The following is a 23,228-nucleotide window of genomic DNA, read 5'->3' on the forward strand; positions in this document are numbered from 1 at the left end:
ATCTTTAAATATTTCACAACAGTATACTTTGGGTCTTCTCTTTTGTCGTGTAATGTTGCTTTAACATGTACCCTAAGTAATCCTGATTGGGATAAAAGTTACAGAAACGATTAACAAGCTTGATCTCCCTGCTATGCTTGGCTGACTATTTGGGATAACAAAAAGATGACACAGTTTGACTTGCCACAGCTTATTAGGAAAGATAGTATAGTAGTAGTACTACATAGACTGTAAGTGTTGTATTTATGACCATGACCCTATAAAATGTCACTGCATCGTCATATAATGATCATAAAATCTCACAAATGTGACCGTGGATTACTGTGGAACATTGTGCAACTGCGCAGAAAGTGTCCATGGACCATGTTTACGCATTAGTAAGGTGGGAAAACATAAAGGTTGGCCACAGATTTGATAAACCCGCAAAACTTTTAATTGCTCACGTGGTTTTAGATTCATTTGTTTATTTTTGTACGTTGACTGCGCAGCAAGAAATGCCCGATCACAGAGACAAAGGACTCCGTTAGAAATGTAAGCGGGTCGCCGTCTTTCACATTTTTCCCCAATACTTCTATTAGTCTACTACAATCAGAAGGCCGTGATTCCACTGCCATCTGCTGGGCGTTTGAAGCACAGAACAGTGCGCCCATCTCAATGGATATTGTGGATTCAAGAGGTTTCACCGTTGGTGACGCAAAAAAAAGAGATTCATTTGTTAATGACGCGCCATCCATTGTGGCCTCAATTTTCCATCGCTCCGTCGCGCCAGCCTGGGGTCGGTGCAATTGATAATCACAAGTCACAACACCAACTCTGACAGCGCCTGATCATGTCATCTAAATTTACACAGGTAAGCGGGACGTTTTCGGATTAAATAGGTAGGACTGCGTTTTACCTGCCCGTTGTCTGCGCAGCATTGCTGTCTGTGTTCACAGGTCCAAAGCACTACATAATTTAGCCTATATGAAGTTCAGTGTTTTGCAGTGTGTAGGTCTACTTTGTGTGTTTAAAACACTGCATTCATTGCACTTACACTGCTGTAATTTTGTAGATTCATTGTATGACGATGATTGAATCATTGAATCACTCTTTGAAAAGGATGCACTATGACTTGAAATGACATACTTAGGCCTTGTGAAATGTACAAATCCTGCAGATTTTACTACATCCATCATCTTTTGGACTCACAATGGCAAGGAAGCATACAACAAAAATACTGCATTGTAGGCGTACTCCACAATCGGGTGGAGAAAAGTATTGAGACATTTTTAAACAACACATCTTGTCACAATTGTTTTATTTGCCCTCCTTTGGTCACACTTTCTGTGTATGAAAAGGGCTATGCAAATAAATGTGACTTGACCTGACTTCATAGTGTTGTCAATACTCTACCTGGATTTACTATAAATTTACTCTGAAGCATTGACACCTCCAATTTTTGTTGTCCCGCCCTATTGGGCTGCTTAGGATGGCCATAAAAACGGTTAAAAAGGTAATTTGGGCAGGTTTTTCTGCAAATTTGTAGCCATAGAAATCAATACAATTTAGTTCCAATTGGGCGGGATTTAGTGCTTCCTGTCTGGTTTTGAGCATTTTGGGCTGGAAATCATCAATCTCGTCTGGCGATCCTGCCTGCCTCCCTCTCCCCCAGTAGTGTCACGCCTGAGGAGGTCAGCCTGAAGAGCCAGCAGCAGCAGGCCGACCCCGACCGACCCCACAAGAAGAAACAGCTAGCCTTCTGGAGGCCTAGTGGCGTATCTGCCACGACATCAAGGAAGCCATTGGAGAGGTAGCCTACACGTTGAGAGCCACCAGAGGGACAACAATAATAAAAAAAACTAAGCTTATTAATGGGAAATCTAGCAATGTTAAAGGTGGGGTTGCAGGTTTACCAACATTCTTAAATAATTTGATTATGACATCACGGTGGGGATTCCCAAAGAATACTATGATGTCTGGTAGTCCCCACCGTGATGTCATAACCCCTCCTTTAATGTACAAAAAAAATTGCACATTCTTAATGTTCAGTGCAAGGGAACTGTGACAGCCCATACTCCAATACTGTAGGCTACAAAAATGTCAATTTCCAAAAATGTTCCAAAATGGATGTAGGCTACTGTAAGTCATTTTCCAATGAAGCACTTCTTATAATGTCCTGTCCCTCTCTCCTTGCTGTTCAGTGCAAGGGAACTATGACAGCCCATACTCCATTAAGCCGTCCCTGAGGGAGAACTACCGGCCGCGCACCAGGTCCCTCAGCTCTCCCAAGATGCATCACGTCAGGTTCACCAAGACCACAGAGACCCTGGCGATGCAACGCTACATCAGACAGGTAACACATGGACACACACGCACGCACTAATGCACGCACGTGCACACACACACACACATGTACGTACACGCACACACACACAACTTCCCAAGGCCTGCACAACAGCGCCACGCTGTACAACCAAGCTCTGAGACTACACTTGCGAGTACCAGAAATGCAAAAAAAAACCCCTCATCTATCGTCATTACGCACATGGACGATACCCTCATGAGGAGCATGACAGGAATCGGCTGCTGGAAACTGGAAACACGATACCATGCCAAGCACCTACGTCATGCCCCTTGCCCTCATTTGTACACGTGTACAGTTGGTTGTGGATCATAGGCATTGGCCTTGGTTACATGGTACATGGTACAATGCTGCATTAACTCAATTTAGTAAAACTTAATTCCGCGTTGAATACATTCAACCAACATGTAAACATTTCGCAATTCGCAATTAAATGAAAGAGCACTTGTAAACATGACATCAACAACGTTAACGCTGATGTTATCATCCGACTTCAATTCGTTTATGTGGGAGTAGTGAAAGTTCCCCCGACTTCGCTAGTTGGAGCTTCCATTTCGACTGCCGTTCCAGAGCATTTTTTGTAGGAGGTTGGATAAGTGCGATCTCTTACTACTTTGGATTAGATCTGGAATGCACCATTAGATCAGAGGCTTCAGGCTGAAATTCCACCCCTCCACTCCCTACCACACTACATGGCTGAAGTGCCCTTGTACAAGGCACCTAACCCTACACTGCTCCAGGGACTGTAACCAATACCCTGTAAATACCTGTGTGTCGCTTAGGATAAAAGCGTCAACTCAGTGTAATATGATGTTATCTCTTTTTTCCTGTGTTGTCTTGTTAGTCCTCTCTCCTCTCCTCTCTTGTCTTGTTATTCCTCCATCTTCTCCTCTTCTCTCCTTCCTCTCTTCTTTTGTGTTGTTATTCCTCTCCTCCCCACCTCTCCTCCCCTCTCCACTCCTCTCTTCTCCTCTCCTGTTCTGTCCTCTCCCCTCCTCTCCTTTGTTGTCTTTTTATTCCTCCCTTCCTCTTCTCTCCACTCCTCCCCTCCCCTGCCCTCCTTTCCTTTCCTCTCCTCTCCTCTGCTCAACAGGCGGGCGTGGGGCTGAGCGTGTGCCTGTGCACCCTGATGACCTACAAGCATTGAGAGGTGCTGCACTCGTGGGCGTCGCTGCTGAGCCGCTACCCGGACGTCCTGCGCTTCCCCGCCTTCCCCGAGACCTGCAGCACCTACAGCTGGACCTGGAGCGGCCACCACGCTTGACATCCTCACCTGCACCTCTCTAAAGAACAGGGGGCTGGAGGTTTGGCAACTGGTGGAGGAGATGGAGGAGGAGGAGGAGGAGGAGGAGGAGGAGGAGGAGGGCAATGGTATTGTACCCCCACCACCACCACCTAGAACCTTGAATAACCTTGAATAACCCTAACTTGCCAGGGGCCCTCACAGGCTAGATATGGCTGCAGCCTAGGGACCCCCATCTGCCAGGGGGGGCCCCACAGGCTATATATGGCTGCAGCCTAGGGCCCCTCACTTGCTGGGGCCCCCCACAGGCTATATATGGCTGCAGCCTAGGGCCCCTCACTTATTGGGGTCCCCACAGGCTAAATATGGCTGCAGCCTAGGGGCCCCCCACAGGCTAGATATGGCTGCGGCCTAGGGCCCCTCACTTGCCAGGGGCCCTCACACGCTAGATATGGCTGCAGCCTAGAGGGACAGCATGAGGGGGGCCCACCACAGGCTACCTGACAGGGGGCTACCTGACAGATATAGCTGCTGCCCTGGGCCCCCACTTGCCAGGGGCCCCCACAGGTTAGATATGGCTGCAGCCTAGGGGCCCCTTTCTTGCCAGGGCCCCCCACAGGCTAGATATGGCTGCAGCCTAGGGGCCCTAACTTGCCAGGGGCCCCCACAGGCTAGATATGGCTGCAGCCTAGGGGCCCCTTTCTTGCTGGGGCCCCCACAGGCTAGATATGGCTGTAGCCTAGACCCCCCCAGGATAAATATGGCTGCAGCTGAGGGACCCCCACCCGCCAGGGGCCCCCACAGGCTAAATATGGCTGCAGCCTAGGGGCCCAAATTTGCCAGGGGCCCCCACAGGCTATACATGGCTGCAGCCTACAGCCCCTCACTTGCTGGGGACCCCACAGGCTAGATATGGCTGCAAGACCCCCCCAGACACACACACAGGCTAAATATGGCTGCAGCAGAGGGGCCCCCATCTGCCAGGGCCCCCCACAGGCTAGATATGGCTGCGGCCAAGGGCCCCACACCTGCCAGGGCCCCCCTATCGGCTAGATATGGCTGCAGCTGAGGGACCCCCACCCGCCAGGGGCCCCCACAGGCTAGATATGGCTGCAGCCAAGGGCCCCTCACTTGCCTGGGGCCCTCACAGGCTAGATATGGCTGCAGCCAAGGGCCCCTCACTTGCCAGGGCCCCCCACAGGCTAGATATGTCCGCAGCCTAGGATCCCCCACCTGCCAGGGGGCCCACAGCAACCTGTAGCCTAGGGGTCCCAGTCCATTTTAATCCGGCCCTGCCTGCATCCCAACTCGGCATGGGCGCCCAAGCCCAGCCACCTGTAACCATGCACAACAGTTGGCTCTCACCAAGAAGTGGTGGCGCCGCACCCGCACCCCCACCCCCACCCTTACCTTCTTCCCACTCCGCAGTGCACAAGCCAAGTCTGTGGAATGTATGCCCAGCAGAAACCATGTGTATGACACCACTGCACACATACTCCAGTATAAAGAGGAGCCTGCCTGCAACACCACCCACCCTACCCGGAAACCTTCTCTGCAATGTCCAAGTCATCACCACAAGCTGTATGAGGGAAAGACTGAAATAAAAAAACCATTCATTTAAAAAAAGAAAACTACAAAAACCAGAAACAATGTCTGTGACAGTCTATGTGTATCTAGTATTTCCACAAAACCAGGGGGAGAGGTGGTGATGATGGATGTCCCATCGTTTCATGCCGCCCTGAAAAGCAAAGTCTAAAGCCCTATTCCGACGGGACTAGTTTAATGTGGGGACCTGGGGTAAAGTAATAATGACCTGGATATTTAGTCCCGACCAATCACAACGCAGAGATTAGTTTTGAATCAAAGCGGGCGGGATTTTGAGGGAGTGACGACGAAGCTCGCAACGTTGGGAAAACACATCAACGAGAAAGATTGCGCTGATTGGTCAGAGCGCCGTCCTATCGGCACAGGCACGGTTTGAAAGACAACGAATTGTTCTCATCAACAATCTTCGAATGTACTATTCATCGGGGCCAGACTAAATTACACATCCAATCTCACATTTAGGCTGGTTCAGGCTACAAGAAAGCAACAAAGCAAGCAAGCATAATAAACTGTACTTGCTCGGCAAGCCCGCTTAATTAGTGGGGCAGCCGTGGCCTAGTAGTTAGAGAATTGGTCTCTCAATCTAGGGGTTGGCGGTTCGAATCCCCCCTGACCTCTCCCTACATCTCCATTCATGGCTGAAATGTCCTTGAGCAAGGCAGCTAACCCCACATTGCTCCAGGGACTGCTTGGACTCCTCTCAGTAAGGTAGCAGTCTACTCTAGTGGGTAGCAGCAATCAACCACTGCTGATAGCGGCTGGCAAAGATGAGGCTGCGAAGCGGTTAGCTGTCGGCTAGCATAGTCCCAAAACAGTATCCAAACTCGTGCTCGCGATGAACAAAGTCAATAAAACACAAACATGACACCGACAGCAAACGTGTCGGTGAATCCTTGTATGAATGTCTCTTAAGTCATGTTCACTGACTGCGAAGCAAATTAATCAAAGTCCGCTCAGGAACATCTCAAAGAAAAACGTCTGACTTTTAACTTTTCTCCTCAGCCGAACCACCCGTTCCCATGGCAACCCCCGTCAACAAATAGGATACCAGGAATAGAAACACAGCACCGTAACGAGCCAATACCTATATCCATATGAAGCAACTGCAACGTTAAATACAAATTAAATCTCATAAGCAAAATGATGCCTCGTACGGATCTCGTGTGAAGGTGGGGGTTTAGTCTCATATGAAGGTGGAGTCCAGGGTGCTGTTGTCGTGGGTGCTTCGGGCACGCGCCTCAAACAGCTGCTTGATGAGCGCAGACTTCTCCTGCTCCAGCTGCGTGATGCGCTCACTCCTCTCCGTCACCTCCTGAGAGAGAGATAGAGAGAAAGAAGGAGGGCGAGAGAGAAAGGGGGAGAGAGAGAAAGAGAGGTGGGGTAAAGCCAAGAGATAAGGTCAAATAAAGATTAGGAGAAGAAAGGTGTGGCAAAAAATATAAGATATACAGTAATGTGTGCTTGTGTGTGTGGCGTGCAGTATTGTGTGTGTTTGTGCGTGTGTTCGTGTGTGTGTGTGTGTGTGGTATACAGTATTGTATGTGTGTGTGTGTGTGTGTGTGTGTGTGTGTGTGTGTGTGTGTGTGTGTGTGTGTCTGCCTATCTGCGTACCTGTGTGAGGAGGCGGTTCTGGAGCCATATCTAGCCTGTGGGGGGCCCTGGCAGGTGGGGGCCCCTAGGCTGCAGCCATATTTAGCCTGTGTGTGTGTCTGGGGGGGTTCTGCAGCCATATATAGCCTGTGGGGTCCCCAGCAAGTGAGGGGCCCTATGCTGCAGCCATATATAGCCTGTGCACCCCCCCCAAGCAAGTGGGGGACCCTAGGCTGCAGCCATATCTAGCCTGTGGGGGGCCCCTGGCAGATGGGGGTCCCTAGGCTGCAACCATATCTAACCTGTGAGGGCCCCTGGCAAGTTAGGGCCCCTAGGCTGCAGCCATATCTAGCATGTGGGGGCCCCTGGCAAGTGAGGGGCCCTAGGCTGCAGCCGTATCTAGACTGTGGGGGCCCCTGGAAGGTGGGGGGGCCCTAGGCTGGAACCATATCTAGCCTGTGGGGGCCCCTAGGCTGCAGCCATATCAAGCCTGTGGGAGCCCCAGCAAGTGAGGGGCCCTAGGCTGCAGCCATATCTAGCCTGTGGGGGCCCCTGGCAAGTTAGGGCCCCTAGGCTGCAGCCGTATGTAGTCTGTGGAGCCCCTGGCAGGTAGCCCGTGGTGGGGGACCCTAAGCTGGCCCTCTAGGCTGCAGCCATATCTAGCATGTGGGGGCCCCTGGCAAGTGAGGGGCCCAAGGCTGCAGCCATATCTAGACTGTGGGGGGCCCTGGAAGGTGGGGGGGCCCTAGGCTGGAACCATATCTAGCCTGTGGGGGCCCCTAGGCTGCAGCCATATCAAGCCTGTGGGGGCCCCAGCAAGTGAGTGGCCCTAGGCTGCAGCCATATCTAACCTGTGGGGGGCCGCTGGCAGGGGGAGGGGGCTTGGCTGCAGCCATATCTAGACTGTGGGGGCCCCTGGAAGGTGGGGGGGCCCTAGGCTGCAGCCATATCTAGGCTGTGGGGGGGGGGGGGGGGGGGGGGGGGGGGGGCTGGAAGGTGGGGGGGTGGGGGGGGGGGGGGTGGGGGGTGCTAGGCTGCAGCCATATCTAGGCTGTGGGGGGGGGCCCTTAGGAAGTGAGGGGCCCCAAGGCTGCAGCCATGTCAAACCTGTGGGGGGCCCTGGAAGGTGGGGGGGGGCTAGGCTGCAGCCCTATCTAGCCTGTGGGGGCCCCAGCAAGTGAGGGGTCCCTTGGCTGCAGCCATATCAAACCTGTGGGGGCCCCCTGACACGTAGGAGGGCCCTAGGCTGCAGCCATATCTATCCTGTGGAGGTACCCTGCTGCAGCCATGTCTAGCCTGTGGGGGGGTCACTCCTAGGCTGCAGCCATAGTATCTAGCTTGTGGTGGGGTCCCCTCAGCTACAGCCATATCCAGCCTGTGCATTAAATCGGGCCTGGGTGCAGGTGAAGGTTGGTGGTGGCACCTCCTTCCTCATCCACCATTATCTGCATCATGTAGCAGAGGCCTTGTCATATGGCCTTAGTGCAGTCCAAGGGGAGGGTGGAGGTGGTGGTGGTGTTGGTGTTGGTGGGGGTACAATACCATTGCCCTCCTCCTCCTCCTCCTCCTCCTCCTCCTCCTCCTCCTCTTCATCCTCTTCCATCTCCTCCACCAGTTGCCAAACCTCCAGCCCCCTGTTCTTTAGAGAGGTGCAGGTGAGGATGTCCAGCGTGTCGTGGTGGCCGCTCCAGGTCCAGCTGTAGGTGCCGCAGGTCTCGGGGAAGGCGGGGAAGCGCAGGACGTCCGGGTAGCGGCTCAGCAGCGACGCCCACGAGTGCAGCACCTCTCAATGCTTGTAGGTCATCAGGGTGCACAGGCACACGCTCAGCCCCACGCCCGCCTGTTGAGCAGAGGAGAGGAGAGGAAAGGAAAGGAGGGCAGGGGAGGGGAAAGATGAGGATAGGAGCAGAGGGAAGAAAGGAGAGAGGAGAGGAGATGAGGAAAGAGAGGGGAGGAAAGGAGGAGAAGAGGGGGGGTGAGAGAGGAGAGGGAAGGAGTGGAGAGAAGAGGAAGGGAGGAATAAAAAGACAACACAGGAGAGGAGGGGAGAGGACAGAACAGGAGAGGAGAAGAGAGGACAGAACAGGAGAGGAGAAGAGAGGAGAGGAGAGGTGGGCAGGACAGAGGGGAGGAGAGGAATAACAACACAACAGAAGAGAAGAAGGAGAGAAGAGGAGAAGATGGAGGAATAACAAGACAAGAGAGGATAGGAGAGAGGAAGAACAAGACAACACAGGAAAAAAGAGATAACATCATATTACACTGAGTTGACGCTTTTATCCTAAGCGACACACAGGTATTTACAGGGTATTGGTTACAGTCCCTGGAGCAGTGTAGGGTTAGGTGCCTTGTACAAGGGCACTTCAGCCATGTAGTGTGGTAGGGAGTGGAGGGGTGGAATTTCAGCCTGAACCCTCTGATCTAATGGTGCATTCCAGATCCAATCCAAAGTAGTAAGAGATCGCACTTATCCAACCTCCTACATAAAATGCTCTGGAACGGCAGTCGAAATGGAAGCTCCAACTAGCGAAGTCGGGGGAACTTTCACTACTCCCACATAAATGAATTGAAGTCGGATGATAACATCAGCGTTAACGTTGTTGATGTCATGTTTACAAGTGCACTTTCATTTAATTGCGAATTGCGAAATGTTTACATGTTGGTTGAGTGTATTCAACGCGGAATTAAGTTTTACTAAATTGAGTTAATGCGGAATTAAATGTACCCTGTAACCAAGGCCAATGCCTATGATCCACAACCAACTGTACACATGTGTACAAATGAGGGCAAGGGGCATGACGTAGGTGCATGGCATGGTATCGTGTTTCCAGTTTCCAGCAGCCGATTCCTGTCATGCTCCTCATGAGGATATCGTCCATGTGCGTAATGACGATAGAAGAGGGCTTTTTTTGCATTTCTGGTACTCGCAAGTGTAGTCTCAGAGCTTGGTTGTACAGCGAGGCGCTGTTGTGCAGGCCTTGGGAAGTTGTGTGTGTGTGCGTGTACGTACGTGTGTGTGTGTGTGTGCACGTGCGTGCATTAGTGCGTGCGTGTGTGTCCATGTGTTACCTGTCTGATGTAGCGTTGCATCGCCAGGGTCTTTGTGGTCTTGGTGAACCTGACGTGATGCATCTTGGGAGAGCTGAGGGACCTGGTGCGCGGCCGGTAGTTCTCCCTCAGGGACGGCTTAATGGAGTATGGGCTGTCATTGTTCCCTTGCACTGAACAGCAAGGAGAGAGGGACAGGACATTATAAGAAGTGCTTCATTGGAAAATGACTTACAGTAGCCTACATCCATTTTGGAACATTTTGGGAAATTGACATTTTTGCAGCCTACATTTTGAGTATGGGCTGTCACAGTTCCCTTGCACTGAACATTAAGAACGTGCATTTTTTTTGTACATTAAAGGAGGGGTTATGACATCACGGTGGGGACTACCATAGACATCATAGTATTCTTTGGGAATCCCCATAGAACTAATACCCCACCATGATGTCATAATCAATTTATTTAAGAATGTTGGTAAACTTGCAACCCCACCTTTAACATTGCTAGATTTTCCATTAATAAGCTTAGTTTGTTTTATTATTGTTGTCCCTCTGGTGGCTCTCGTCATGTAGGCTACCTCTCCAATGACTTCCTTGATGTCGTGGCAGATACGCCACTAGGCCTCCAGAAGGCTAGCTGTTTCTTCTTGTGGGGTCGGTCGGGGTCGGCCTGCTGCTGCTGGCTCTTCAGGCTGACCTCCTCAGGCGTGACACTACTGGGGGAGAGGGAGGCAGGCAGGATTGCCAGATGAGATTGATGATTTCCAGCCCAAAATGCTCAAAACCAGTCAGGAAGCACTAAATCCCGCCCAATTGGAACTAAATTGTATTGATTTCTATGGCCACAAATTTGCAGAAAAACCTGCCCAAATTACCTTTTTAACCGTTTTTATGGCCATCCTAAGCAGCCCAATAGGGCGGGACAACAAAAATAGGAGGTGTCAATGCTTCAGAGTAAATTTATAGTAAATCCAGGTAGAGTATTGACAACACTATGAAGTCAGGTCAAGTCACATTTATTTGCATAGCCCTTTTCATACACAGAAAGTGTGACCAAAGGAGGGCAAAGAAAACAACAATTAATTGTGACAAGATGTGTTTTAAAAATTTCTTAATAGCCTACTTTTCTCCACCCGATTGTGGAGTACGCCTACAATGCAGTATTTTTGTTGTATGCTTCCTTGCCATTGTGAGTCCAAAAGATGATGGATGTAGTAAAAACTGCAGGATTTGTACGTTTCTCAAGGCCTAAATATGTCATTTCAAGTCATAGTGCATCCTTTTCAAAGACTGATTCAATGATTCAATCATCGTCATACAATGAATCTACAAAATTACAGCAGTGTAAGTGCAATGAATGCAGTGTTTTAAACACACAAAGTAGACCTACACACACTGCAAAACACTGAACTTCATATAGGCTAACTTATGTAGTGCTTTGGACCTGTGAACACAGACAGCAATGCTGCGCAGACAACGGGCAAGTAAAACGCAGTCCTACCTATTTAATCCGAAAACGTCCCGCTTACCTGTGTAAATTTAGATGACATGATCAGGCGCTGTCAGAGTTGGTGTTGTGACTTGTGATTGTCAATTGCACCGACCCCAGGCTGGCGCGACGGAGCGATGGAAAATTGAGGCAGATAGTGGAGAGGGCAAGGCCAGACTGGCAAGGTGGAACATAAACGGTTAGAATTCCGAGTGTCACAAAGGATGGCGCGTCATTAACAAATTAATCTCTCTTTTTTTGCGTCATCAATGGTGCAACCTCTTGAATCCACAATAACCAGATTGAGATGGGCGCACTGTTCTGTGCTTCAAACGCCCAGCAGATGGCAGTGGAATCACGGCCTTCTGATTGTAGTAGACTAATAGAAGTATTGGGGGAAAATGTGAAAGACGGCGACACACTTACATTTCTAACGGAGTAGCTGGTTAACCTGCCTTGTTAATTTTTCCTTTGTCTCTGTGATTGGGCATTTCTTGCTGCGCAGTCAACGTACAAAAAACAAATGAATCTAAAACCACATGAGCAATTAAAGGTTTTGCGGGTTAATCAAATCTGTGGCCAACCTTTATGTTTTCCCACCTCACTTATGCGTAAACATGATCCATGGACACTTTTTGCGCAGTTGCACAATGTTCCACAGTAATCCACGGTCACATTTGTGAGATTTTATGATCATTATATGACGATGCAGTGACATTTTATAGGGTCATGGTCATAAATACAACACTTACAGTCTATGTAGTATATACTACTACTATCTACTATCTTTCCTAATAAGCTGTGGCAAGTCAAACTGTGTCATCTTTTTGTTATGATCCCAAATATTAGTCAGCCAAGCATAGCAGGGAGATCAAGCTTGTTAATCGTTTCTGTAACTTTTATCCCAATCAGGATTATTTAGGGTACATGTTAAAGCAACATTAGGCCTACACGACAAAAGAGAAGACCCAAAGTATACTGTTGTGAAGTATTTAAAGATTTAAATATTTATTTTGAATAATAAATAGGTCCATCTAATGACATATACTTCCATACAAACTGATGACATTTGTCAATCGCCATATAAAAACTGTATCATAACTTTTAAAAAGTCACAGTGTAAGCTACTACAGGACCACCTCTATAAAGACTGAATGTCAGGAAGAATTGGAGTAGCCTACACAGAGTGCCTACTTTAATTGAAACAATGTTGAAACCTTTATCAGCTAAGCATGGTGTGATGTAGCAGATCACAGAACATTAGGAATCAGCCAGTGTAGACGGAAGGCATATTCCAGAAGGTGGCCCCGTTATTAACTTGGTGAAATTAACCCCAACTGAGTTGTAAACCACCTAATTATACGTTTATTATAATTATAAGGTTTGCCACATGCCTCCTCTATTGCTAGAGTTGCCACAGGCTCAGAGTCAACCCCCTTAACTTCTGGAATCCCCCAATGTCCCAAAGCTGGTCATAATCAGAGCAATCTAAACCTCTCTGCCACATAGAGTGATTATTTCAAAATTTCCTTACAAAAGTCCATCAAGATGTTGTGGCAGAGATATAATAACAACTGATGCGGACCCCTTTAACCAATTTTAGATTTGTTTATAAATGTTTTCTATTGAGGTGAGACAATTGTATGTCACCATACTAGAAATATTGTAAATATAAAATCTATATAAAATATTTCTGCAATTAAATATATAGGTCTACTGAAACAAATGTATTTGTTAAACCTATTGAGATATAATCAGGAGTAAACTAAACTAAACCAACTGAGACATATATTAGTGTACCGCCTTTGGATGAAAATTAACTTTGTGAAATGTTTCTTTTACAGCCAACCAACAAATGAATGATAAACCAATCTACCAGCCTTTTCAATCCTTACACTTCTTACACATAGTGAAGTATACTCACAAATGACAGGTACATTCTTTTTTAACAAACCAGAATAAAGTGCCCTTATCAAAAACAAACCAACAAATAGACCTGAGTGCGTGGGTTATTGGTTTTGTTTTGCTGTACGTGCCCTCAAGTTCTTTTTCAAGTGTTGACATCCTGGGCAGCATCTCCACCACAGCAGGAGCCCTTGGCTCTACAGAGACACACGTTCAGCTTCTCCTTAGAGAGGTAGAGCAAGGGCTGGATGCTGCTGCTGATGTCCATGAAGCCGAACGCAAAGTTGTGGATGTAGCAGTCGAAGACGCCGGCGTCGAAGTACTGCTGGAAGGGGAAGAGCGCCACGGGCGGGAGGTAGTTGAAGACGATGATGGCGAGGATGATGAGCACCATCCTGAAGGCCCTCTTCTTCACCGGGTGCATGTCGTCGCGGCCGGGGCCTGACTGGCTCAGCGCCCACAGGATGGACACGTTGCAGAAGACCATGAAGGCAAACGCCACCAGGCTCATCGGCACGAAGATCTTCTCGAAGTTGTTCACCACGTTGGCGCAGCACGTGGCGGCGTAGGCCAGCGTGAGGGCCCACATGCCCACCGCCGCGGCCTTGCGGTGCCAGCGGTCCTTGAGCTCGGAGAAGGCGATGGGGTGGCGCACGGCCATGTACCGGTCCATGCAGATGCAGGAGAGGAACAGCAGCGAGGAGTCCTTCACGCCGTAGAAGAAGCTCAACGTGGTCCAGACCTTTCCGGCCGCCACGTACATGAGGTTGACCAGTTCCAGCGGAGGCATGAGGCAGAAGAGGATGTCCAGCACGGCCAGGTGCAGGATGAAGATGTCGGAGGTGGACGAGTCTCCTTTTCTCCTGAGGATCAGCCAGAGGACCATGACGTTGGCCGGCAGCCCCAGGACCAGGTTGATGAACTGCAGGCAGAGGTAGAAGATGAACCCGGCCGGCATGGTCCTGCATCTCTCGAACACGGTCTGCTGCGGAGGGATGGTGGCGTTGGTGAGGGTAAGAGTCGATTGGATGTAGAGCACGGAGGAGTTGATGTAGATGACCTTCATAGCCATCGCAGACAGACAAGGAAAGAGGTAGAAGCCTGTTGAGAGAGAAGAGAGAGGGTGGAATGTACAGAGTGCTAACATCTGCCCGAGCAGAGGTTTACAAAATAAAAGTTGAACTGTCTATGTAACCTCATTAGCAACTGTGGAATAACTGTTGTATAAAGCAGGACGATTCGGTTACAATTTCATTTAGGCCACATTTCGAAGCCCAGAACTTCTGTTGGGCCACACATTTTCAGCCAACACTAAACACATGGTAAACACACTTTTCAAATCACTTTATAAACATCAAACAACAAGCAGATAATTGGAGTGCGTCTGGGTCTTCCCCTTTTTTCCTTGGTGCTCATCAGTGTAGGGGCTCTCAAGTTTCGTCCAGGAAGAGAAGTTCTGAGGCACTCAAGGTTATGATATATTTTTGTACTTTTTATTTGGCTAAATTGCCTACACGTTTCAAGTTTAAAGGCTTTTTAGGAGGCCTTTAAGGCTGAAATGCGTAGGCAATTGTAGCCAAATAAAAAGTACAAAAAAATCGTAACCTTGAGTGCCTCAGAACTTCTCTTCCTGGACTACACTTTATAAACATATTGTTTCAACCTTAAAACTTAACAACATTGAATTTGAATATATAAGACAAGCAGGGGGTTCACAGGAAAGTCCTGTGTTGTACTACAGTATCAAAACTGCATTGTATAATGCGACAGCAGGGGGGCACATGTGGGCAGGGGCGTAGCACCAAATTTGGGGCCCTAGGAACAACCTCTTCTATGGGCCCCCATACACACACACCCCAACCTACACCACTCCCCCCCCCCTCTCCTTCACTTGAATCATCCTCATCTTCAATCATATGACATAATAGACATAATAAAAACATAAAATATCTTAATCTTTCACATTACCAGTTATGAAAAGTAGGCTATCATATTCATAGGGATGACTTTTAATCACTTCATCACTATGGTGTGAGGGGGAGGAGAGAGACTTGTAGGTCTAAATCTCTCTTCTCAATGCTTTTAGCCTACTATTTCGTGCACTATCAACACTTGATATGTTGAACTGAACTTTCTTCAATGTGCATCGCTGAACAGAAACACACGCGCTCGCGCACACATTCGTTCACTTGCACTGCCCGCGCACGCACGTCACGTTTGCCCGTAGGCTATCAGTGTTTGGGAGAGGGGGATTCAGAGTAGCACCTCCACGGAGATGCAGTACAGAAAAGTAGCCACCACGCCCCCCTGTGCAGCGATAAAACAACCCCTGGCTGCGGTACACGCATGGCTCTCCCAGGCTGAAATGTCCATGAGCTGAGCTATGCTCTTGCACTGTGATTGGTCAATGTGCTTGCAGCAGTTCAGCAAGTACTTGGACCTGATAGGTCAGTGGTGTTTTATTCTTCTACCCTACGGAGGTTTGAAGGATCCTGCGGAGGTTTGAAGGAAAAGGAAAAACATGATGCGGTTGACTTGGCAGGAAATCACTGGAGTTTACTTGACAGGGAGAAGAGAAACTGTGTTTTATTTCAGTAGTACAACTTCCAAAAAATCAATTAAAAATATCCATAAAAGGCCATCATGAAAATGATATAAGTTTGTAGTGTGGTAGTAGCAAAGAAGCCTCTTTGTTCGTTTGTAGTGTGGCAGCTAGCTCATTAAAACAGGCTTCGCTAATGTCCTGTAGAGTTTGAATGGGTTTGGCTGACAGTTGCTAAGCTAGCTGTTAATATGGCCATTATATGTTGTATTTAAAAACGGCTTTTGTTTGGCATTTTAACCACCTGAACTGTAAAACATGAATAAAAGAGAATCTTGTATGCTATCATTCATGTCTAATTACGCCACAACTTTTTAAATTAATAGCAAGAAGCCTCTTTGTTGATTTGCAGTGTGGCATCTAGCTTCTAAAACAGGGTTCGCTAATGTCCTGTAGAGTTTGAATGGGTTTGGCTGACAGTTGCTAAGCTAGCTGTTAATATGGCCATTAGATGTATCTATTGTATTTAAAAACGGCTTTTGTTTGGCATTTTAACCACCTGAACTGTAAAACATGAATAAAGAGAGAATCTTGTATGCTATCATTCATGTCTAATTACGCCACAACTTTTTAAATTAATAGCAAGAAGCATCTTTGTTAGTGGTAGAATTACGTTTCAGGTGGCTAGTCAACTAGCTTTGAGTTTGTAATGAGTGATTTAGCTGGCTAGCTACTACTAGGCCCCAGATGTGAATGGCCATTCAGGCTGTCTATTGTCTTTTAAAACGGCGTTTGTCTTGCATTTAATCTCATGTAATATTTGACTAAAAAGAAACTGATGTTGTACCATGTAATTATGCCCCAACTTTTAGAAGTAGGCTACTAGTGGAATATTACGTTTTAGATAGCCAGCTGGTTAGCTTTGTGATTCATTCTAGGGACTGGGCTCAACTGAATGAGTTAGTTCGCCCCCTGTTGTCACGGAGGTGAATTGACGTCATTAAATTCTCGGCGGGAAAAAACACCACACCCTTTCCTGCATTCGCACGCAGGACGACTATGAGGAATATACACCCCGCTGACAGTACGTCTATGCTTTACCCCAAGTCTGCACAGTATGACTATGTGTCAGGCTGAAGGAACAGAGAATCAGCTGTGATTTAGCCTAGGCTACTGGCAGAAGCTGACTTCGAAATGTCGCTTACAACCTGCTGTAAAGCAGAGTAAATAGAACAAAAGTAGGCTATCGCTGTTTGGATTTGATGTCATTATTCTCAACCTTTTAAAGTCAGGGCACCCGAAGTTATTTTTATTTCTTTGAAATCATGATTTATTAGGCTACTGCATATAATTTCAGATTTAAATTGGCCAGTAACTATTTCACAGTAGCCTGCCTTGTAGTAATTTTCATGAGCACTCAATGCAGATTACCTGCTTAGCACGGAGGTAGGCTATTCTGCCTGTCTTTTCTTGTGCTATGCAAGCCGCTTTGCGCAGATAGAATGGCGTCAGCAGCATTCAAAACGCAGACTGGTGCCCCGTCAAAATCTCGTCATTATTTTACCACACTTCAGCTATAACGCGCGTTGTCAGATGGTCAGAGACATGGCCAAGTAACCAGAGCTTTCCTATTGAGAGTGTTGAGACGGCAAAATAAAAGCAGAATGAAGGTTCAAGACTGACAGCTGTTCGCACCGCCACCTTAACATTGGCAACTGATGAACATGACGTCGATTAATATTCATATCGTTACGAGCAGACACGTGCACACATAGACCTGTAGGGGAGCGGTTGCTACTGCCCTTTTTGCCCTGCCACCGAACGTGCCCTCTTCAGTCCCCTTCCTTTTTTGGGGCGCGATTGCCCCTGCTCTTTTTTGCCCTATTACTGAACGTGAACATTCTGTGCGAGGGCAAAAAGAGAAGGGGCAATCGGCCAAAAAAGGGTGGGGGACTGAAAAGAGGGCACGCAGTGCATGTGATATTGTTTATTTATTCTTTTTAAAAAGGGCGCGGGAGAGAGGGCAAGTTCAGTAATAGGGCAAAAAAGAGCAGGGGCAATTGCCCCCCAAAAAAGGAGGGTGACTGAAGAGGGCACGTTCGGTGGCAGGGCAAAAAGGGCAGTGGCAACCGCCCCGCTACAGGTCTATGTGTGCACGTGTCTGCCCCTAAGGCATGAAGTCTTGTCTACGTCATGACCCAGCCTACTCCCGCAAGATTTACAACAGCAAAAGAAAGCGGTCTGTCAGAGCATGTAATGGTTATGAATTTTGTTTTCAGGCCGTGATTTCTGACATTTTAATATCCTACTAGTTGAAATGAGATCATTAACACACGTTAATATATTGACATATTTGGGGAAAATGGCATCTCCCAAAGAAACAGAAGAACAAGCAAAACAATGTTAGCACATAACCAAACTGTATGGGTTTAACTGGAAATTGATAAAAGTTATGGGACCAAGAAAACGTTTTAACTAAGGTAAGGTCATTTGATTACTAATTTTGTCCACCACCGCGGCATATTTACTGGGTCATTTGATTTAGCCTGGTAAGATTGTAGCCCTCATGCTTTAAAGTATGTTAGGCTAACGGATGGATGTGTAGCTACACTAGATGGGCTGAGATGTAATTCCATTTTTTTTCTTTTACAATTTGTGCTTTAGACGGTGTCCTGGCTCCTCGTGTATTGTGTTTACGTTTCTTGATGGAGAGTGCAAAATATGTATGGCATTCCAATGTCAAAACAACAATGGGGTGCTTTTTCAAGATGCAGGAAGAGTTGCATGCTGAAAAAATAGATCGTTAACCCCCCCGGCCTAAAGTGCCCTTTTGACAAAAATCTTGCCCCTGCCCCTCTGAAATGCTCTGCACGTCACTGGTTACGAGGACAGAATCAATCTGAAAATTTGATGACCAGGGCGGGCAGCATTGCACCCGGTTCAGAAACCGCTTTTCTTCAAGACTAGGAAATGAGCTAAAATAGGCTCACCTTCTCTCAAGTTCACACCATTTGCACCTGCTGCGACAGGGGGCATCTTCACGTTCGTGACATTTTCTGAAATTGAGTGGGATTCATTTTACAAATAGCTTTGCTTGCTATCATTTGGATATTTGAACCAACATCGACCCATGTTGGTCTTTTGGGACACTTGTTATGAATATATCAAAGACAAATATGGGTTCTATCACAATGATAGCCAACAAAATTAGATTTTTCATTTGACTTCGGCTATCACAGAAGGCCACACGGAATGGGAATGGGATAACCAGTTATCCTACTGTAGGCTGCAATTTTGACATTTGGGCTCACCTTTTTTGCAAGAAATCAGCTGCAGTTGCTTTCCTTCATTTACCTTGTCTCTCTTGCCTTTCTATTCTTTTTGTGACGCCTGGTGCTTTAGACGTCTTTCATTGCTAAGCGGCTACTGCGTTTAATGCCTAATATTGAAGCAAGTGAGTGAGTGTTGATTCCGCATATAATCAAAAGTCAGTGAGCGGGCGGACTAAACCAATGCGTGATAATGGGGGTGTCTGATATAGAATATAGCCTATTTGCAGGCTAGTATATCCAATTCAACAGATGTATTTCCAGAGAAAATTGGAATTACATGAATTACCAACATGTATTGACATTATTTTTAAAATAATGTTTAAAAAAAAACGAAAGAAGAAAAATATTTTCCATTGGAGGGCCCCCGGTGGGCCAGCCAGGGGGTCTGGGCCCTAAGAAAGAGTCAGGGTCCCCCCCCCCCCTGTTCGACGCCGATGTGGGCCTTGTCTGGGCTGCGTGTGGCCCTCGGGCTGCCAATTGAATAGGCCTGGTATAAGCTATATAAGGTCATATTGTAATTACATCTGTAAGAGTACTTCTACTTTATACACCTTTGAGTCCAGTTCTTCATAAATGCAGGTTTACTTTGCCATGAAGTTGATTCTGAAACAGCCACATTCAGATTGTAATGATACCAGCAACCAGCAACAGGCCTATCTAAGACCAAAATAAATAAATAAATTAAAGTTTTAATATTGTCTTAGACTATTTCATAGGGATCTCATGAGATATGCATATCCATTAATTGATTAAAAGAATATCTTTATAATCTATCGTAGCCTCTCACTGCATATGGAGTCGCCAGCGGGACTATTCACAATTTGCTGAAAATACTCAACTACATCATAACAACAATGCCATGACAGTACCAAGAACCTTAAGTAAAATAATTAAGACATAGCTATTACAATTTTGGTGACAGCAAGGTTATAACATAGCTGCTGAGCTAAGGGATTAACTTACTTTGTTCACCTGCAGCTCCTCACTCTTCGTTGTCTTCACAGGTTCTCACAGCAAAGGATGGGGACAGTTGTCTTAGTAAGCAATGCACTGGTCATGTGCAAGTGCGTGCAGTGGAGAAAGTACATCATGAATATGAACCCCAAACACACAGTGAGGCGCACGGGAGGACCCCAGGTGATGCCCCGCCACTGGGGACACACACCTCGTCCAATCACAGAACATGCCGGCGGGCATGCACACACCTCATCCAGTGCCAGCCCATGCCAGCCAGTGGGCTGCCAACTGATGTCTGAAAGGCCGCCATTACAAATGCATAATGACAATAACAAAGTTGTATTTTACAAATATGCATTTTTGATTTTATTACAATGTGAATTTATCACATTTGAATACATTGTGGTCATTTAGGTGCCCATGTTTGTTGCTTTTAGGGCACACAGCACAAAATCCTAGTCATTCACAGAGTTGGCAATGATGCAACAGCACATTTGCGATGGGGCCTGTTGGAAATTTCGGCGTAAACATCTGATGCAATAGTCAAGCTCTTCATTTCTTTGATTCGGTGCAACAATTTGTAGCGACTTGCATGGGGATACAGTGTCATTGTTGTGCCTCTGTGTTTTTACTGTTCTTCGGCTGCAGAAAAACAAGTGGCGTGGTGTGGTAAAGTGTTATAAGCCCCAGCTGCTCTGTTTGTTTTGGCTATTGTGTTCCACCGACCTGGCCGGTTTGAGCGCTAGGTTTGACCCTCACGGCACACCGTTGACCTTTTGCCACCTATAGCCGGTTCTGATAGGACCACCCAGGACCTCTCTCAAATCCAAATGTGCAATATGCAATATTACTTATGATACAAAAAATATGCTCAGAGGTGAGTATAGTACTGGCTCATCATCATTGGTGTCTATCTGTCTCTGCAGTGGTTGCGAATGTTTTTTTCTGCTGGGACCCACTTTTGGATATATCCCTGATCCACAACCATTACATTTCCAAATGTTCCAAAGTCTTTTTGGCCCTTCATATGGCTGAATTTTAATGTGGAGTTCACAGGAAAAGTTAAGACATGTATTAACAACATGCAAATGAATACAGTTACTAAACAATTCAGGGAATAGTTATATTAAATAAAAGGGGCCTGGGACAGATAGGGCCTAGAGTTTGGTCCCCATTGCACGTATAGGGTTGGGGGGGGGGCTTTTCACTGACTTTGTCCTGGGCCAAGCCAAAGCTGTCAGCTTTGTCAGCTCTGAGTACAGTTATAAGTTGATGTACAGAGTGCCGGCAGTGCAGCTACAAGCTTGTTCTTGGGGAGAGGCAACAAGGGGAGTAAGGGTTCTCTTGTCCATATTAGGAGGCGCTCGCGGAGCAGCGACACATTCAGCACCAGACTTCAACATCATGCTTCACCCAGCAGGAGACGACACGCAACACGTGACCGAGACATCCAACATCAACACGGCAGAAATGCTTTTCTCCCCCCCTCGAACTCACGGGATGAGCGCAGCTGTGTTGTTATTCGGCCAGAGAGAAGAGAGTCTGTGGGGAAGGCCAGTTGGTCATTCACAGCATAGTATTGCATTACAAAACATAATATTGTATTGCATTACTTAACTGTAGCCTTATTAATGGTTAGGGAGGTGGTCTTTTGGAACAGAGGGTTGCAGGTTCAAAACCCGGCCTTTGATGAATGTGTGGGGTCTGCCTGCATCTTCCTCCGAGGCTGGAGTGTCCTTGAGCAATAACCTCTGACTCTCCCCAGCTGGTATGTTTTGCCTTTGTCTTCATGATACCATCTGGGTATCCTTCACAAATGACGCATTTTCGAATGAGGCTCCTAATAAAAAATCCTTGCATGTGATTGGATAAGCAATCCGTCTGTCATCTTTACAGATGTGCCACTTCAGCAATGCACATTGAACTCAACCTGTGACAGGTGACCATGGAGAATCCCCCCTCTAATCCTGATTGGCGCATTTGTTCAGAAATGGTTCTGATTTTCATGAGCATGAGACTCAGATACTTGCGTGAGGAAAGCAGAATGCGTAGTTTGGTGAAACGCAGCCAGATGGCATAAGTCAGGTTAACTGAGCAAGGCACCAAACCAAACCTTACTATACTTCTTCACAACAGGCACTTGTAGAACACTGTGGTAAGATGTTCAAGGACATTTCAATCGCAGATGAGGATGTAGAAAGAGACTACTAATGTACTGTACTGTCTGCACATTGTTTATTTCCAGGGCTCTAAATTCACTTAGTTCATCACCAGCCAAAAAAGCTAATAGATGTTCATCTCACTAGCCAAACACACACTCACCAATGAGTCAAAGTGGCCAGTAAGCTTTATTTTCTACTAGCCAAACTGACTTTTCACCAGCATTTCGCTGGTTTGTGGGTGTTAATTCAGAGCCCTGTTTATTTCCCCTGATGACCAGTTTCTATACCAAAGGAATCCTAGAACTTGGTCAGACTGATTTAAACAACATTAACATTAACATTAAAAAACATTTCCATGCAGCATCACAATCAGACAAACATACTACATAGGTAGGCCCAGGGGGCTAGTGTAAGCCTCTCCCTCTGTACCTAACTGTAGTCAAGCAAGGGAGGGTTGAGTGTGGCACATAGTCTGCACGTGTGGTTAGCGCATAACCATATGAACGGAGAAGGGCCTTGGCTTGGCTTATCCCGCATTCCGAAGGAGTAACCTCACCAAAGATTTCAGAATAGCCTATAATACAGCCACCCTCCCTGGCCTCACACTCAATCGCTTCAATATTCTCCCAGGCAAATGGAACATCTCTCTGGTCTCGGTTTTGCCTGTTTTCGTTCAGGATAATTATATGCTCATAATAAACTGGCACAAATATGTGCAACAGGGGACATTTTTGTTTGTTAAGTATTTCAACTCACCAAAAGGAGAGTGTATGAATCGGAGGATGTGGGTGATTGGGAGAGACAGAGAGGGGGTGGGGAGGCAGGGAGCGGGTATGCATGTGAGAGTGCGTGTGCTTGACTGTGTGTATGGTGTGCCAGAGAGAAAGAAAGAGCGAGAGAGAGAGAGAGAATGTCCAGGGATGCGCTGATGGTGAGACGGAGAGCCAAAAATCTCTTGTTCTATTAGATGTGTTTTGATGAGATTATAATCTAATTAGGGCTAATGAGCGGTC

General features: G+C 47.1%; 1 protein-coding gene and 1 long non-coding RNA gene across 2 annotated transcripts; one reads left to right on the forward strand and one right to left on the reverse strand.

The window, feature by feature from the left end:
• Window positions 1-763: 763 nt before the first annotated feature.
• LOC134458924 (uncharacterized) lies at window positions 764-3,551 on the forward strand. The gene is made up of 3 exons (XR_010036698.1): window positions 764-850; window positions 2,181-2,332; window positions 3,435-3,551. It is a non-coding gene; the product is annotated as an uncharacterized LOC134458924 (long non-coding RNA).
• Window positions 3,552-12,686: 9,135 nt separating this feature from the next.
• LOC134458925 (G-protein coupled receptor 35-like) lies at window positions 12,687-14,372 on the reverse strand. The gene has a single exon (XM_063211303.1). The coding sequence runs from the start codon at window positions 14,367-14,369 to the stop codon at window positions 13,368-13,370; it is 1,002 nt and encodes a 333-aa protein (XP_063067373.1). The 5' UTR covers window positions 14,370-14,372; the 3' UTR covers window positions 12,687-13,367.
• Window positions 14,373-23,228: the final 8,856 nt, after the last annotated feature.

This window comes from Engraulis encrasicolus, chromosome 11, assembly GCF_034702125.1.
Source record: "Engraulis encrasicolus isolate BLACKSEA-1 chromosome 11, IST_EnEncr_1.0, whole genome shotgun sequence".
Classification (NCBI taxonomy): Eukaryota; Metazoa; Chordata; class Actinopteri; order Clupeiformes; family Engraulidae; genus Engraulis; species Engraulis encrasicolus.

What these genes read in the sequence shown, in the direction of transcription:
- LOC134458925 (XM_063211303.1), bottom strand. Translation starts at nt 14,369, where the DNA reads ATGTTAGCACTCTGTACATTCCACCCTCTCTCTTCTCTCTCAACAGGC.